The 19,482-nt window shown below is 34.7% G+C and overlaps 1 protein-coding gene across 1 annotated transcript in view; it reads left to right on the forward strand.

The window, feature by feature from the left end:
* The window catches only part of RP1 (RP1 axonemal microtubule associated), a 162,759-nt gene that overhangs the window by 42,639 nt on the left and 100,638 nt on the right, over window positions 1-19,482 (forward strand). The window contains 6 exon segments of the mRNA XM_041412898.1: window positions 2,062-2,151; window positions 4,190-4,322; window positions 4,560-4,711; window positions 6,994-7,148; window positions 9,489-9,547; window positions 14,025-14,188. Coding sequence (XP_041268832.1) covers window positions 2,062-2,151; window positions 4,190-4,322; window positions 4,560-4,711; window positions 6,994-7,148; window positions 9,489-9,547; window positions 14,025-14,188 — 753 coding nt within the window.

The following is a 19,482-nucleotide window of genomic DNA, read 5'->3' on the forward strand; positions in this document are numbered from 1 at the left end:
GTTACATCTTCTTCTTACCACTTCTGTCTCTGAACATTTATGTTTTCACTGATATATTCTGGAACAGATGATACCAAATTTTATTTTTAAAGTAATCAACTTAATCATAGCTCTGGCCAGGAGTTCTAGGAAGAAAGCAGTTTCTGAAAGGCTAAAATAATCCACCAATTAGGAGTCAGTTTAAAGTTCTTTCACCTTACATTTATCAGCAACAGGTGCAACTATGAAAAGTTTGAGTATAACTAACTTTAGAATTAAAACCATTCAATATGCGGTCTACTCTTTCCTATTTTACCTTACCCATGTGAGTTTTCATTGCCTGCTTAATCATTCCTAAGACAGTGCATGAGAAAAATCAAGACTACCAGAGTGTTACTTCTGGAAGACCTATACTTTTTTAGGAAGAAAACACTTTTGCATTCTTAGTCTAGCACATTTTGTTTTGTGTTGTGTTGATACATGAAATTATGTGCAACATTTTATCTTTATTAACTAAAAGTCTAAGAGGGATTTATTAGAATAAACAGATGACATGATAGCCTTATATATGCAGTGAGCACCAGCTCTGTGAATGAGAAGACCAGACCCCATATTGCTTGAGAAGTAGGTTAGTTTGTTTGTGTGAAATGTGTGAAATGGGGGGAAAGACAATAATTTTTTTTTTTTTTGCATTCAAGCTGAATATATGCCCATACTTTACTGCTGCTTTAATCCCAAAGTTTCCAGGTTAGCTCCAATAAGACTACTTTTTACTTTTAGAGGGAATATTATGCAGAATAAGCAAGGATATGACTTGGCAGAGCAAAACAAAGCTACTTTCTTAAGGCAATGGAAAAGAAGGAAACTACATTGTCACATCAGTGTTGCAAGCCTGGTGATCACATTTATTTGGTTAATGGAATTCAGGTGGATGTAACAAGTATACCAACAAAAATAACACGTGTGAAACCCACAGATTCTGTCTCAAACAACCATTAGGAAATTTCAATGTGCATTTCAATGTTCAGGAAATCCAGAGTAGAAGTTTTTTACTTTTAGAAATCTTTGACTAAAGCATGACAATGCTGTGACTATAACATGAAATTTTCTTACATAAAAGCACAAAGAGCTAAAAGCTGATACAAGAAATGAGGTAATTCTGAACTCTGAAACGAGATGAGTGCTTTTTGTTAATGAAAGTAAAGAAAGAGTGGATAATATAGTAGTGTTTCTAAGAGAATGAAGATAATTTTTGTCCAATGTAAATAGCTTTTTGGATGTAAATTGTGGAAAGGAATAGGCTGTTACCAATCTTTTATGAATAACATTATTATTTGAGAAATAACATAATAACACACTCTTCCTTTCCTAAAGGTACATTACAAATTATCTAAAATTATTTATGCTTGCTTTAAATAGTGATTAAACTTCAAATGAACCCTAGATAAGTGAGGGTTAATTTAAAGTTTTGAAGACAGGGTTGCATAGAATAGTTTTTATAAGTAAGAGCACACATAATGCTTGAAAGGGCAAATGAATGCAAATCATAGTCAGAAAGCAAATATAGCATCAGTGACTTCTGAAGTTTTGCAGATGTTCTGCCAGCTCTTGAGAGCTATTCTTTGAGGTCTCAAAAATTTTATATCCTTCATGTTGACATATTAGGGTTTACAGTCATTGGTGCAGAATTATGAAAGATTTGTGACTTGTAGTCAGAGGATGTAATTTTGTTTATATGATGTAATTTTGTATTGCTCATTTCTCTCATGAACAACCCTCACCAACATTTTGACTCTTGAAACTTTGAAGAGTTCAAATACCTGTTAAATCATTCTCCTGGCAAGTATTGTGATTCCACTAGGCTGTAATCTGGTCAAACTAGGGCTCAGACAGTAATCCACTTAGTCAAAACAGAAGAAATGTGTTTTTTGAATCCTATAACCTCAAATCTGCCTATCAAATATTATGCATTGTTTCTGAACACTCAGATACTACAATGGTTCCGATAAATCTAGAATCAATTGCAAAGATAAAGATGTAGTTCTAAGTAGTTTTATACTGTAATGTTCTGACTTTATTCAGGTTAAAATAGACAACATTGGGAATATCTACAAGATAAGACTTGAACTTGATGGATTACCAAATGAACAACCCGAGTGGGACTTACAGAGGGTGAGACTTTTGCGGTGATTTTGTTCCTGTTTTATTAAATTTATGTGAAATAAAGGCCCATCTTTTTGTAAAGACATATGTTTATGAATCTATAAATGCTGATTGGGATAAGCTGTTGCTGAATTTTGTTCTTAGATTGCTGTAGAGATGACAAAAACACTGATACAGTTCATCTCCTAAGGGATAGAAATATGCAGAATTATTTTGCAATTATTCCTAATTCCTTCAGACAGCAATTTTATTGTATTGATGTGTTTGACCAAATTTTGCTTTCTGAAAATTTACCATACTCTTTAGTGTTTCTGTACTCTTCAGTGTGTTAGGGAGATCCTAGCTTTAAATTCCAGCTCTGAAAAATTGAAAATGATGGAGCATCAATCATTCCATGACAATAACTTGCCAGGAATGAACAAAGTTTGCTGAAAGGTAAACAAAGTAAGTTATAACAGGACCCACCATTTCTCATAATTACGAATATTTTCAAGGGAAAAAAGCTGCTGGCTTTTTTTTTTTTTTTTTTTTTGTTTTGTTTTGTTTTGTTTTTGTTTTGTTTTGTTTTCAATTTGATGAATAAATTCTTCTTTGTTTTGTTTTAATTCTAATTTTCTCTAGAAATTTAGGGATGTTCACCAAAACCAAAATTTGTTCCAAATGCTTCCTAAGGCTGACACCCATATAAAATGTATTTTAGAACTGGGATAATAATTTTTTCTCTATTTCTTGCGTTGAATTTGTAAAGGAAACAAGTTTACTCTTTTTCATTTGAATAATCTTAAAAAGCTTGATTTAGACAATTATTAAGAATATAATAGACAATAAGAATTAGGCAATAATAGCAGATTTTTACATTAACCTGAAGGTCTTAACTGAGACTGTAATAAAACTGAAAGTGAGCATAAGTATTCCACTTTCCAGCTTGGTGGTTACTAAATGTTTCTTTAATATTTTGCTCCAAATTTCATAGGGTAACCAAAGGATTTAAAAAACTTCATTTCAGATCAAGAAATAAATCATGTTGAAAGCTGTGTTTTTCTGAAAAAGCAGTTAATATGTGCAATTGTTATGAATCAGCAGGGGGGGCACTGCCAATAAATATTAGAGATTAGCAATCAGTACTGCCAAAGTATTTCACATTAGAATAAATACATGCTTTGGTGTTGAAAGCAGTATTCATTTTACTTTAAATAATATTTTATTAGAAAAGTGAGATAAAGACATCTATTGCCCTGATTCCTTAAGTGTTAGAATTTGGATGTGAGTACTTGTTTTCATAATTTTGTTTGCAAAGCTTATGCATATTATATGCACACTCAGAAACACAACTGCAGAAATATAATTTTTTATTTCCTTTTGCTAGTCAAGACCTCTGGAAAACCCCTGTAGTAAGTACGGTAATTCAAGGCCAACAAAAACTGCTTTCATAAAAGATAATAAAGAGTGCTGTACTTATAGGAAACAAGTGAGGCAGCTATCTTACTGTACAGCAGCAAATAACTCTAGAAATTGGAATTCTAACCATCTTAAGAATTTATAGATGGTGATGGTACCCAGGTTGTTTTTTGTTTTGCTGTAGAAAAGCCAAAGATAATACAAATCGATTTAATATTCCAATGTGTCCTCTACTTGTCAAAGTTCAGAAAGATGTAGATGATGAGTTTCATCCTGTTTTCATTCTAAAATAAAAAAATCTGTGTCCATATTTCCAAATCTTCCAAAAGCTCAGTGTCATGTAACAGCAGCTACCAGAAAGTTTTCAGTCTCAGTCCTCCAGGCAGTGTCACATAGAGGTGGTTTACTCGCTGAAACCAGACCTGGGGACATTACAAATGGCAAACCCTCAAATTACAGCTACAGGTTTTTTTGTTGCATGCTAGTGGCCAAAACAAAGATATTTTCGTACTTCAATTTTGTATACCATACTTACTGATTGTGTTACTTTTTTCTGAGATAGAAAAAAAATATATATACAAAATTATGTTTTGCTGTTGAGAAACAAAGCACTGGAAGTGAGTTATATTTGGAATTGCTTCTCCTTCAGGTGATACTGCAACATCTAAGGAGCAAGAAAACACTGAATTTTCCAGCAAACATATGGTTATCAAAGAATCGTGATGACAGAGAATTTCTGTGTGAACTTCCAGTAGTGGAAGCTGGAAAACCTATCTATCCAAGTATGTGTGTACAGTTATTTATATATTGGCTACCTGTTTTTCAGTGTTAATGCCAACCAAATTGTAGTCCTAGCAATCTTAAAAGCAAATAATTTGACTGATTAGTGGAGAGTATCTTCCAGAAAACTAATTGCAGATCAGACATACTGTCATTGTTAGCATTCAGCTACAACAGCGATTAAAATTAGTTGTGATTCCATATAACTTGCATTTTCTTCTTTTGGTTATTTCTGGAAGTTGTTTTATACTGTGTTTATGTCCACACTGGTGACTTGGAGCAAGCTGACACAGACTGTGCAGTTTATTTGTGCATCTATGGAAAAAGAGGAGATTCTGGTCTAAGACTTCTGCATAAGACTGGTACACCAGTGCCATTTCAGAGAGGAATGGTAAGTCTGAAAAACAATTTGCCTAGCCTTGTGAATATAGTTAAATAATTGTATACAGGTATACAGGTTCCTAAAAATAGTAATAAAGCAAACGACATAAGTTTAGCTAAATATCTTTTAAGAACTAAGGAAAATATTTTTCTACTGACCCAGGATTTAATAGCATGAGTGAAAACATATGCAGGGAAAGGGAAATAAAAATTGTTTGAGGGCCTCACCCTCAGATGGTGAGAAGAGCTGCCTATGAATTTAAAACATATCCTTTTAAAGTATGATGAGCTATAGCTGGCTCCAAAAGAGTGCACAGAAATTGTTCCACGATTTTAGATCTTAGTAGGTCTGTTTGTTATGTATTCCTTTTGATGTGTAACAGTAAAGTATTGTGATTAATACAGGACAGACTTAAAGTAATTTTTCTTTAAATTTATTACCTCCTAGCTCTTCCAAAAGTAAAATATACCTCATCCTGATTTTCTGCAGTATAGTTAAATTCCAGGAACTACTGAATTTAATGTTAACTCTGCCACTAGCCTTGTGACTTTCTATTGAGCCTGTTTCTTCCTTTGTGGTCTATTGAGGGTTAACACTTGTATGTACAACCATTGGTATCAATCTGTTAGTGGAACACTTAATTACCAAATGAAAAGCAGTACCTAAAGTGCTAAAAACAGTCATAACCCACTGGGAAAACTTTAAATGTATCTATACTATTTTAAAATAGATATTTTATGCTGTTACTAATGTATGAGAGATAAAGTTCTATTCAAATTAAAATGCAGAATTTAGGTGGAATTTTCTGGGGGGCATTATTCTAGCCAGCTTGATTGTCAATTCAGCATATTATTTACACAAGGGCTAAGGGGACTGATTCAAAGGGCACTTTGTTATGGAAATGGGTGAATAAGACAGTGGATTGTTTGGAGCAGCAAAGCAGAGACTGGGATATATAATTTTTGGCAGAGATAGTGGAATGCTGACTTGAACAACTTGATTCCATCCCTGCCACAGATATTCTGCATTGGGCAAATTGCTTAAAATAAAACCTTCCTGAGTGACCACATTTTTCATACCTATGTATTGCTGCATAACCAGTTTAACTTCTCTGAACAACCACAGCTGTAACTGAGTTCAAATAGAATTCTGCTCTGCACACCCAGTAATCTCTTTGAAATATTAAATATTTCAGTAAATTAACCCCTCTGTTTCTCAGCTGAGCACCCACACCGCTCTGCATCTTTCACAGCTTTTAGCAGCAGACTCTGCACTTTAACTATGTAGGTAAATTGAAATATTATGCAGATGGCCTTTTAAAAAAGAGATTAAGCAGTTGCAGGAAGCCAGGATGCTATGGGAGAAGTGCAAAGGTGAAGTCACTGGGGAAATCAGTTCTATTTCACTGAGCTCTTTGGGTGGTTGCAGTAAATAATGCATAGAGACATAAAGATAATGAAGACAAAAGGAGATACTGAAAAATCTGTCGTCCTCCTGAGCACACTTTGAGGCAGGAATCTTTCAGGGAGACTAGCTTGTGATCATATATTATCTATACACAAGGGATAAGTAATCTTGCACAGGCAGTCTCAGTTCTGCCATTTGCTGAGGACTGAGAACTTTACAGATATGAATTTTCCAGTGTATTTCTTTCCTTCATTTTCTTTGTACTGAGAAGAATGATCTGGACTATTACATTTAGAGACAGAAAGCTGTATGCTTTTCACTGGGACAGAAAATTATCAACCTGGACCTGATCTGCTTCATGCTTCTATGAAAACAATCTTTTCCCACTATAAGCACAAGCCTAAATGAATAACATGGGGAAACAAAATGGCATGTCAGATTTCAGTTTCTTTCAGTAGAATAAAATGCAAGTAGAGGAGGTGAAACCAAAAAGAGAAAATTAAGAGAAGGTCTGATCTAAAGTAATGCCAACAAAGGAAATAACAGATTTAACTGCTTCTTACCTAGAGAAATGTCAATGGTAAGGCATTGAAACAATACTAAAGGGTTGTGTGCAGCATTTTGGATGATGGCTGTAAAAGCCCAATATTTCGAGGGATTATTACTTCATCCTGGTTTTGGCTGTGCTTTCCTACTTACTGTGACACTTCATCAAAAGACATGTAACTCTTCAGATCCAAACTCTTTGAATACAGTCCAGCTGTCATTGAAACCAGTTGAAATCTTTGTACATTGTGGGAATTGATCAGGCTTTTAACACACTTCAGTTTTTGGGCTGCCTTATTGGTGGCAAATTGCAGATTGCTGTCTCCTCTGTCTCCCAGGTCAGTGTGTTTGAAGTGGAAGCTGTGTCCCTTGGGAAGCTGCAGAAGGTGCTGTTGCGCTGTGAGGCCAGCACCAAGTCCCAGCACTGGTACTGTGATAAAGTCATCGTCAGAGAAGCCGAGAGCAACTCAGAATATGTTTTCAATTGTGAAAGGTAGTTTTATAGCAATATTTTAAAATATTCCTCAATATGTATCGCTACAAGTATCGTGTCAATTGATATACTAAATGTGAGTTTTTCAGGCAAAGACATTTTTTTATTATTTCACAGTTTCATGAAATCCACAAAATGTGTTATTCCAGAACAGATTGCTTGAATTAATGTTCTGTATGGTCTGTAGCAAAGGTTAAGCACTTATATTGAGTCTGTGTTGCTAGAATTAAGAGTACAGCCTTATCTTACAGGATCAGTGCTGTAAGCGTGATTTACCTTTCAGGAAGGAAAGATAAAGCACCTGAAATGTTCTAAATTAAGTGTATTTCTAAATGGGAAAGAGACAAGGTTTTCCATCCAAGACTAGCATTCACACTCTTTACAGCCTGGTCAGAGAGACAAATATGATGCCTGGAACTATTTTGTAGATGTTCCATTTAAGTTATTAAATGAGCATCTTAAAAGTCAATTGATAAATACTACATTTTGCATTTTTAGAAAAATATGGTAATCCCACTTTTGGAGTTTCCAGTTTACAGTCTCTCTCCTGGGAATATGCATGACTCAAGTCAAATAAAGAAAGTGATGAGAAACAATATGACTATGTGACAAGGCACCAGAATAAATAACATTTAATTAATAACATTTAAAAAATGCACGTTGCCTAGATATTTTGTCTGGATTTTAATGAATACGTTACATAACCTTGAACAACTTCTTGCAATTCTTGGTGTCACATCCTCAAAAACAGGAATAAAGGTGTTTTCACACCTTGATTAACTCTCTAAATCTGAGATTTTTCTTCAACCAGTAAGATGCTTATTAATAGTAATATAAGACTGAGGATTTCTCTGAGCAGATTTAGATGCAGACCAGCAGTTGCTGCTAGCTATAGATGCTACCTTTATTAAAAAATATAGGTGAAATTTTCTTTGTGTCAGAGCTATCTCTAGTGAGCAATATGGCTTAGCAATGATAAATGGCAGGGTACGTTGCTGTGTTAATTCTGTGATAAATAACACCAGATGTTTATTATTCTGTGATAGAGAGTGTTAAAAAGAAACAAGTGTTTCTTAATGTCTAACTTCCCTACAAGGAAACCCTTCCACTGAAAAGGGATTAAAATAAGTCAGTGGTGGGGATCAGGTGTAGCTTCCATGTTGGCCAAAATGTACTTGCGCTCTATTCAAGGAGGAAGAAGGTTTTTGCTCTTCAGAAATCTAATTCAGTAATCTTCAGCCTCACATTTATTTTATTTTACAGAGCTATTCTCTGATCCAGGACATGAAAAAAGTTCTGTCTTTGACTCATTTAACCAAAGGAACACAAGCATTTTATCTGTCTTAAAAACCTGGTGTTAGTTTCTGAACATCTAACACTTTCTACTCAATTTAAATTACATAGTATTTACTAGTTACTGATACCTTTTAGCATCTGGGATTTCAGAAGATACCCGTGCCATCAGTTTTTAGCAGGAGTGATAGAAATAAGTAGTTTAGTAAGAGAAAAATTATTTCTTAGGGTGTAGTTCTTATATGAATTTGCCAAGTACTGCTTTCAAGACAAAAAATTGGAAACTTTGTAAGCTGCTCTGGACTTTCCTTGCCCAGCTTGTATTGGAATCCCAACAGGTTTCATAGGAGACTGAATGATTTAGGTAATTTCTGGAGAGTCCATGGAAGTGGACTAAGAAAATAAAAAAACTACAGCCCAGACCAGAAGATTGCTGCATTTCTTTTCTGGTAAAAAAATAGCTGATTTTTTTACCAAGCAAGAGGAAATAAAAGCCATTGGTAATCCATGTTCTCAATGGAATGTTTTCAAAATTATACATAACCTAGGGTAACATGACTAGGAAACATAAAGAATGTTTTCATTGATTTGTCCTTTTTTGAGACTCATTTACCTGTCCTCAATTTATAGGAGGAATAAGAAAGAGAAGTGTTTAGTTCCGTCTTTGCTTTAACACTGAACTGTAGTTTTAAGAAATATTGCAATAGATACATACAAATTATACTTACCTCTCAATCCATAGTACTGAAAAAAATGTTCTGTGCTCTATTCTTCTGTTTAGCTATACAAGCAAGTAGTGCCATATGAGTCTCTTAATCTGATACAAGTGTATTTTACACCTACGTAGCTCTTTCTTTTGCACAAAAGAAATTTCTTTGTTGAGTCAAATAATTTCTACTGTAACATAAGTACTAAAATTTTAGGAGTGGGGACCCATTGGTGTTAGATGTATTCAGCATGAAAATCAGATATGGACTGTTCAGTTATATGGTAATGTAAATAAAAATTGATTCCTACCTGATTTCTTATTTTCTTTCTTATTCTTAGGTGGCTTCCATTTATGTCTCAAGGTAGAATCCATTCAGAAATTGAGCTCTACCCTCAAGGTAATATTTATGGTAACTTTATGGAAGTAAAAACAATAATTAGTAATCCTTTTCCTCTGAAGAAATCTGGGCAGATTTTACACTGTAAATATCAGAGTTAACTGAGTTTGCAGCTTGCTTTGCTATATTTCTGAGAGAACATGATTTATATAATTGGTATAGGTGATAATGAGAAAGTAGTGAGGGAACGAATGAGAAAGAGTTTTTTTATATTGGCTAGAAAAACCAAATGCTTTTTTGATCTCTTCTTTCAAACTTTTTCTGTAATATTAAAATAAAGATCCTTTATTAATGGATTTTTTTTTTTTTTGCAGAGCTTAAAAAAAATCACCAGCTGAAAATGCAAGAAGCAAATGGTAAATACTGTTCTTGTTTTCTGATTTTAATGAAGACTGTTTCTGTTTCAGAACTAATTGCTTTACACATCTGTTGCCACTTGTATTTATTTTAAAACATTAATTATAGCACACTATTTGAACATTTCAGTAAACTCTGAACTGCACATTTTAATTTAATAAATAACTTTGTTTTTGCTTTCTTTTAATTCTGTCATTTTTCTTTCCATAACGTTATTTTTCTTTCTGCTTTTTGAAAAATTCCTATTCTTCTAGTACTTACTGGTGATCTATCTAAATTTCAGTTTTTTATAGTTAACATGTTAAAACATGGTTATTTTCCCTGGCCTGTATATAGTTTTGTTCTGAACAATAGTTTTTCATTTACTGTTTTACTTGTGATTTCATATTTCTTCAGGCTGACTTCTCTGTCCTGGCAAACAGAGCAGATTAAATTTAATTTCTTAATAACGCATTAGAATTTTTCAGCTATGAGAAGTGCTCCATGCTGTAGGATGAACAATGATCTAGAAGCCATTGTGAGAAAGTTTGAAAATGCTTATTCAAAATTTGTTGCATCAATGAAAATATCCGTGAAGACCCAAATACCTTGTCCTAAATCTTGTTCCTATGGCAATTGGGTAACAATAAAATTTTTGCCCAGTTATTTTAGAAAGTATATTAAAATCCTACTCTGTTATAGATTTTCTTTTGAATCACAAGTATTTTTGTGCTTCTTGCTTTCTATGTTTTTTCCAGCAGGCAGTAATTTGCTCTTTGTTTATCATTCTTTGTGCTTTATCTGTTCCACACACCTCACTTTTGCATGGCCTGTCCTGAGAGACCTTCCCTTCCATAATTCAAATTCTGCACCTACAGCTGGGTCTACGTCATTTAAGCTGTGCAAAAATCTCAATCAGAGTAAGGCAAAAGTGTGTAAAACAAATAGCTTCTTGTTTGGGACACTTGGTAAAACATGGATCAGTGGGAAAGAGACTTGAAAGAGGGGCTGCTGCAATTGCTGGTTTAGTGGTTGATCTAAGAGTTCACTTACCTTTTTTCCCCATGAGCTTTTCTTTCTGTATTTTCTTTTCCCATATTGCATTTTCTTTCTGTGTTGCTTTTTAAAAAAACCCCAGAATTATTTTCCTAGGAAGTAGAGCTTTCCAGTGTGTTGTAATGTTTCTAATAATATAAGAAATTGAAAAAAAACCCCAAAACAAAACACATGTCTAGACAGTCATCTGTGTCAAGTTACCACTTTCTGATGTCCCCAGTACCCCAGGTGATAGGTTGCATCTTTCCTCTATGTATGCTAAAAGAAAGTTATGTCATAACACCTTTATCTGTATTCTTTTTCCCTCAAAGTGTGTTCCTCTTCAGTCATTAAGAAATTATTGGTACTTTACCTCACCAGAACAACCCAGCTTTTTATGCTAACAGGAATTATGTTTTTGTAATACTTACTGTTTCCCTTTTCTATTTGGAAGCATGCAATGCACTGCAATGAGAATTTCTGGCATCTGAGAGATTAGAAATTTAAGGACTATATTCCTATACCCACACAGTCTTTCAAACACAAGTCCTTTCTACTTCCGGAAAAAAGAAACAAGCCTCAAATTCAATATAGAGGAGTTCAAATCAAAACTCTTCTTAATTATGTTTTTGGGGAAGTTTGAGTCCCTACTTTACCTTCAGAGGGGTAGTTGTGTGCAAAAACTGAACTTATACTTGGGAGGTTGGAGCTAAACTAGCTAGAAAATGCAGCCTCAATAGTAACAACTGCATCATTTCAGAACCTCATTGCTTAAAAAAAGACAGCAGACAGAATTTGAGAGGGTAATACAATAGAAAGGGTCATTAAAACCACTTCAGGCACAATTAATCAATGAACATGTCAAAAAGAAAATACATTTTACCTGCTTTGAAATGAGTATTTGTTTCTGAATGGTGTTTGAAATTTTAGGAGGACTAGTGGGTCATATTTTACCCCTTGTCTGCACCATTCTTCATAAACCCTTGTAAATGGAATTGTACTTATTATCCAGTCAAATGGTTCTTTGTCTTTAAGAAATTAGCATTATATTGTTTGAAAATGGAAAAGGCTGAATTTTTTGTAAACAAGCTCTTTTTCTATGGGGCAGGATGCCGTTGCCTTATGCTCTTTGTTTCCACCATCAGTGTATAGAGGCTTTTCACTCTTCTAATTGATGTTTATCCTTTTGTTTTCTGGTGCTGTGGTTTTTTATCAAGGAAGTGAATCTATAGAGAAAGCTGTGAAGATGAGGATTTTCAAAGGCACAAAATAATTTCTTACAAGCTGGAGTCTGATATTTTTTAGTGAAAATTGGATGCTTCACTTCCTTTATGGAATTGTAGGATTGTTTGGGTTGGAAGAAATCTTTAAAGATGCCTGGTACAGCCCCTGACATGGATAGGGACATCTTCCACTAGACCAGGTTTCTCAAAGTCCCATCTGACCTGGCTTCAAACACTTCCAGAGACGGGACATCCACAACTTCTTTGGGCAACCTGTTCCAGTGTCTTACAATCCTTACAGTAAAAAAACAAAACAAAACAAAACCAAAAAAAAACCCCAAAAAACCAAAGTAAAAAAAAATAAAAAAACAACCAAAAAAAAAAAACCCAACCAAAAAACCCACCAAAAACCAAAAAATTCTTCATGTCTTATCTAAATCTACCCTCTTTCTCTTTAAAACCATTCCTCCTTGACATATCACTACCTGTTCTTGCAAAAATTCATCGATTTTCTTTTAAGTAACTTAATATATTGAAAGGCTGTCAATAAGGTCAACCTGCCTGGAACCTTCTCTTGTCCAAACTGAACAACAACCTTTAGTCCGTTTGTCAAAGGAGATGAACTCCAGCCCCTAATCATTGTCATGGCCCTTCTCTGTGCCTGTTTCAACTGGTCCACCTCTTTCTTTTGTTGGGAAGCCCAGAGCTGGATGCAGTACTCCAGGTGGGGTCTCATCAGAGCAGAGTACAGGGGACAATTCCTTCCCTCAGTCTGTGGGCCAGGTTTGATTGGACAGAACAAATAAGCTAGTGCTGCTTTCTGTATTCCCAGCTGTGTATTTATGTGTATTTAAAATTCTATCACCTTCCCAAACCAGACATCAGCCAGACCTCTAAAGACTTGGAAAACAGGAAATCAAACTTCCTGCTCCAGTTCAATTTTTGTGGGGCAAATTACTGAGTGATAATGAGGCTGGCCCAAGATAAAAATCTTCTGTCAGACAACAGATTTAAATCATGCAGGCATTACCAGACAGCCTTCTACTAAACTGCAGTGTGCACTATGGCATTTATTTATAAGATGACTGGGGGCTGGTATTTCATTTGTTGTTTGCCTTGAACAGAATGAATTCAAGTCGCTGTGTGGAACTTGTTTCACACAGACAAAAGCTGTAATCAATGAGGGGTGGAGAAGCGTGCAATCCCATCTTTTCAGATGTAGAAATGCATTTTGCAATTATGAATTGTTCTTTTTTAAAATAAGAATTTTATTAAGCTGCTTTTGAATATTTAAATAACGTGTACATTTTATGGGAGTTGAGATGACATTTTAGTGCCAGGGAGCTTTATATAAAATGATTTTCTAATGAGTTCTAATCTAGTTCAGAATTTTCTACAAAACCTTTTTTTTTCATGCTGATTTCTGTATCATGCCCCCATCCAGGCAAATGGAACTCTGTTGATGTGTCACATCACCCTAAAATGAGAGGAAATTGTACTTAATCGGGATGCTTTGACATTTTTCTTGTTGCATTTCTTGGTTATACTGTTGTCATAATCCAACCTCTGGGTGGTGGTCTGCTTCTGTGTTGACTCTCAGGGTTATCACTAGAAATCTCACTTAACTCTTTATTCATATTTCTGGCTTTAGTGCAGTGTAAACCTCCTCAATCCTTAATCCATAACTTGCTTAAGATGAGCTTGAATGATGTAGTATTTGGCCAATCCTCTGTTTCCTCTGCTGACATCATTACCTTTTAGGTGCTGTGTAATCACAGTCCTTGGGCCAAACTATGCTGTCACTTACATCTTTCAAGCAAACTGCTATGTATAAGTAACATTTTTAAAAGCATTTAATTTTTTTTTCTTTTTTTACTTTACAGAAGGAGACTGGAAGATAACTGTAGTCACTGGGGATTTTGAAACAGCTGGCACAACAGCAACAGTATTCCTTTATGCTTATGGAGAAAACAAAGCTTCTGGTCCTATTATTTTGGGTTCTGGGAAACAGCAGCTGTTTAATCCCAACAGTGAAGATACATTTAAGGTACAGTATGGCTGGTATATGAACACTGGAGAATTCAAAACAAATACAAAGCAGCTTTTCTCAAAACTAGATAACAGAGGTAATAAAAAAGACTCAAATAAACATGCAAAGATGATTAAATATTTCTGAAGGAGCGGCTGACTTTAACAACCATAAGTTTTGAATCAGGAAATGTGTTCACAACTGCATGGGGCAGACATGCTTCTCAGAATCTGCTTCCTACTTGCATCTTGATGTGCCAGTTTACACTAGGTGTTCATTTGAAGAAGTAAAAAAACTTTATTTGCATTTATGTATTAAGATAGTCTTGGTTATGGTTTGTGTTGCATATCCATCTTTGGAAGGGTCAACTGTAAATTCTTCCACAAACTTCCTCAGACTTCCACTGAAGACTACTCTTGTGTGAACTTTTTATTGGCAAAAGTAAGAAGGAAAGGGGAGGAAGGGTGGCTAGAAACTAGAGGTAAATCACATAGATTAAATTAACTCATGTGATTTAAGCTAGTGTTGTCCTGTTCCTGCAAGCAAATGGAGATATTTCTCTCTGCTGACCAAAAAAATCTCTGAGATGTGTTTCAGAAAAGTGGCATTTCTCAGGACTTCTACAAGATCCTGTAATTCCTGCCATTTTCTCTACTTCATGCAGTTCCTTGGTCAGGACTGTACCTGTTGCAGTAGTTAAATCTGTGATATGTCACTTAGGTTTAAATAATTTATGCATAATAGACAGATGATGGGAAATCAGTGACAGATGGGACAGAAATATCTTTTGATACCAAAATCAGCCAGACAGAAACTTTCTAGCATAGTTTTTTTAAAAAGAAACTGTTAATTGATAAAGGGTGCTGGAAGAGATCAGCATAATGTAATGGAAACAAATAAAACACAGTCATGCCTCACAAAAAAAATCAAAATACTGTATAGTTTCAAAATCCCTGTAGTCACACTTACAACCATAAGAAATCACAGAGAATGGTACCAAACTGTACTTGATTGCCTTAATAAAAAATCAAGTCTGATAGAAAGCATAGTTAACTGTGTAGTTACTTGGATACTTAAAAGTATACAATGAATATTCAGTAAAGTTAAAAATAATGAAAAAAGGAAGTTAATAAAACTTGAGTACATCAGCTGGCGCTTCTTTATAGCCTCCCGAGATTTCATTCTAGAACTTAATTTTATTGTTGCTTCTATTGCTTTATAAAGCAAGTGTAACTTCATTAACCTTGCCTATCTCTGATTAAGGTCCATGTAAATGAAATTAAAAACTGGCCAACATCCATTGTAATGCAGGTATAATGTAACAAGGCTATTACCCTTAGAGGTTTCCATATGATGGCAGTACATGAAATTCATTGAATTTTCAACTGTGTGATGGGGACAGTTCTTGTTTCTGACTGCAGTCCTGGGTTCTAGGTTTCCTCAAAACAGTCATATGTACTCTGCACAGCATTTTCTCTTGTGGCTTAGCCATTTTTCCTACCAGATGGGTATGTCAAGGATAAACAATATGGGAGCAGGAAAAAAACAGAATTAAATTTGATAGATTTCCTTTTCTGCTCTGAATTGTCCCTGTGTGTTCAAAGAAAATACTTCTGGGCTGTGTTTTCTACTTCTGTTACTATTCAGGCATAATTTTTAGGGCATCATCTTTCTGTTGAGAGTCATTCCTTCTCCAGTAGAGGAATATCAATCTACCATAAGTTACAGCTTTCATCACAACTCTGATCTGTTTCCTGCATCTTCCTCTGGTGTCATCACAGTCCCTGAGTATTTCTCAGTATTTCAAAAATACTGATTTTGGCAGAACGCTGGGTTGCTGAAGACATTGGAGCTTTAATTATATTGTAAATTATATTCTCTAGAGTCCAGTATTCTGCATCATCATTCTTTGAAATATGCCGAATTATCTCTTATGACTGTACACACTGTTTGATAAAGAAATTCTTCAAAAAATATTCTTTTAAAGTTTGGTCATGCTAAATATTCCCTTCTGTGTCAAAGAGAACTAAGCATAAGACTGTAAGCCTATTATCTTCTGTACAAACCAGCTGCAATCTCTCAATTTTTATTACTTCCATACATAATAATTCCATACCTTCGGGTACAAGTTCTGCTGTTCTAGTAATAATGGAACCAGTAAAAACACAGACTGGTTCAGTAGATCTGCTTTCAAAATACTTCTTGCCTTAGTGATAGTGGCAGGACCTAGCATTTCCCTAACAAGGCTTTTTTCATTATTTTCTTTGTGAATTTGCTTCATAATCATCTCTTCAATCTCTTTAGGGTGGTGTTGGTCTTAAGAATCTCAAAACATTATCAATTAAAAAAATAACACTAAATTAAACTACTAGAAGTGTTGGAATTTTTCCTAAGAAATCTTCAAAATCTTCAGTTTAACCTTAGATTATATTTTGGGGTTGGTGGCTGTTTTTGTAAGGAAGGTAGCTGTTCCATGTTTGTAAGTACAGAACATGAAGTATGCATGATATTTTAGGAGCATTGGAAACTGAAATCCAACCCTGGTGTGATTTTTGCTGCATGAGCTCATTTTTCTAACTTTTAAAGCTAGTGCCACATCCATTTACATGATGTTCATCCACATAAACAATCCTTTAAACACTCTATGGTCTAGGGCAAATACCAGAAAGTAATGTAGGGAGAAGAAAAAAGCAGGGCTTATGTAATACTTGAAGAGATACTTAATACCATAAAACTTAATAAATAGTGCTCCTATGATGAGACTGTTAAAGTGTTCATTTTCATTCCACTTCCACTTTGTTTGTTAAGAGCTGTGTTCATCAGGTGCACCTTCATGCTATACTGAGTCTCAAGAATGTGCTACACTTAAAAGTTGATCTGTTGTTTTTAATTTTGTTTTCCTCCAGTTTAAATAAAATTATCAGACATTTTAAATAACCTATACATGAATAATTAAAACTCTTTCCTTTAGAATCAGCCCTACAGATTCTAAGAATCAGTTGTGTTTCACTGTGACTCTTTTGTTCCTGTACTCTGGATCCATAGTCATTATTTCAGCAGTCAAAACTGAGATCTCCAAAGTAAAATGAGAAGCAGTGAGAAGAAAACTAAATGTTTCAAAAATAGGTTGAAACAAATCCATTTTCATGCTTTTGCTCGTGATGTTCAAATAAAAGAGGCTGAAATGAGCTCAGAATCCTTCCAGAGTGGGAAGATTGCAAAAGAGGACACAAGCACTAATGTAGCTATCCACACTCTTTTAACCATGGGACTGACAATGCCTAAAAGCTGGTCATTGCTTGTGTCCTGCTATTTTCCAGCTATTCCTGCCTTCCATAGTGACCATTTAGGTCCAGAAACAGTTGAATAATACTTAGAGAAGCCCAGGCTTTAGTCAGATCTCCTTAAGGCAGCATAAAACACTCATACCCATGACTGTTACTCCACTTGAAACTGTCACTGTCTGTGAAATGCATAGGATAACAAGATGAATCTCATCCCTCACTAAGATAAAAGGGAGAAGTATGTAAAATTATCTTAATCAGCTACAGGCTGAGCATTAAACAAAATTTGGCTTGTTCCAAGAAACAACACAGGATTATAAAGAGCTCACAAAAAATCTTGGAGAAAAACAAGCTCATCTCATCTTCAGGAAATGGGAGTGGGGAATGTGGTGTTACTTGTTCAGTAATTAGGCAGTATGTACTGCAGTATCAAGCATGTCTATATACACATATATATGAATATTTGTACTTGTTGTAGGCATAATTTGATTAACCACACAGTAAAGGTGAGTTCTTCCAGAGCTTGAGTGCACTGGAAAAGAAAGTGTTTTAATAGTCACTATGCAATGAGCAGTATTTGTTTAACCAACCTATTTTTGTGACCAAAGGAAGTATGAAGTAGGAAAAAATAATGCTGATCTTTGTGTGGCCTTTAATCCTATTCCTTACATGTCTATATCCACCCTTTTTCATGACACTGTTACATTTCTGTGTGAGCACCTGTGACATATTCTAATTCTTGAGTTAGTGTGTAACTGTACCAAGTTTTTGGGCACAATTAACAAATTGGCTGAATTCAGACATCTGGAAAAAACAATCAGCATGGGTGGACCCTTTGTACTGTACTGGTATAATAGTTATTGCATTTTTGGCAACAGTTATTAGCTTCATGTTCACAATTCAAAATTATCATCTACTTCCAAAGATTTTTCTATTATATGCCGATGCTATAGAAGTTATAGTAATGCAATCAATGAGTCTTCTTTCTTTTGGGAATCCAACTGCTGTACATGACTTCTCTGAAATTCTGTTAATGAAGTGGTCTTACATGAAATAATAACTGTCTGTCAGGGACATTCTCTGGTGGGTGTGTTAGACATTATGATTTTGGTGCAGCTGCCTCTGAAGTGTTGATTTATCCAAATAATTTTCATGCTAGCCTGAGTTTATCTCAAAGAGATTGCAGGATACTATCTACACAACAGGAAAACAGTGATATTATTTTGCTTATTTTAGTAAATAAAAGAGAAATGGAGTAATTACATGTATTTTTTCCATCCTTTTAATTAAGTATCTTTCCACTGAACCTTTTCTTTTTCTGACAAAGAACTTCACTTTTCACTTAGTTAAACATCTTAAGTACATGAAGATAGGTCATACCGACTCCATTCAAAATATCACAGGCATGCTAGGGACCAAAAAGTGTATTTGCATAGTTCATTTAGAAATTTAATTAAAATTTAGTCCTTGCATCCTCTTTAGGTGGAACTTCTTGCTGATAAACCTGGATTTCAATTATGCTTAGAGGCAAATTGTAAAATATGAGCTTTGTTAAGCTTCAATTTCAAAAAGTAAGGCCAAGTTGTCTAACACATGATTTAATGAAAATGTTCCCATTGCCTATAGTAAGAAGATTATTTAGTCCTATAAATAGCAGCAATGAGCAAAGTACATAGGTGTATTGTTTAGCAGGTCAGTCTAGTTTAGCTGCTTGCAAAAATTTAGAATATGACTAAATCAAAGATGCTGTGTGTGAAAACATGGCCTTTTGAAAGTGGTGGACAGTTTTTTCAATACTGGTACTTGTACCATGATGTATGATGTGTTGATATTATTGCCTGTAACAGTGAAGAACAATGTTACAAAGGCAATAGAATTACCACTATCATTGTAGTCACAATGATATTTTTAAGCTTATTAAGTGCGGGCAGTCTGTCACATAAGCAATGTCTATATGAGGCCCATTCCCTGTGGAATTTATTACAGGACTTAAGACAAACTAGTTAGTGCAGAAGGAGACCCACAATC

Source organism: Onychostruthus taczanowskii, unplaced genomic scaffold (genome assembly GCF_017590055.1).
Source record: "Onychostruthus taczanowskii isolate IOZ18803 unplaced genomic scaffold, ASM1759005v1 scaffold4, whole genome shotgun sequence".
Lineage (NCBI taxonomy): Eukaryota > Metazoa > Chordata > Aves > Passeriformes > Passeridae > Onychostruthus > Onychostruthus taczanowskii.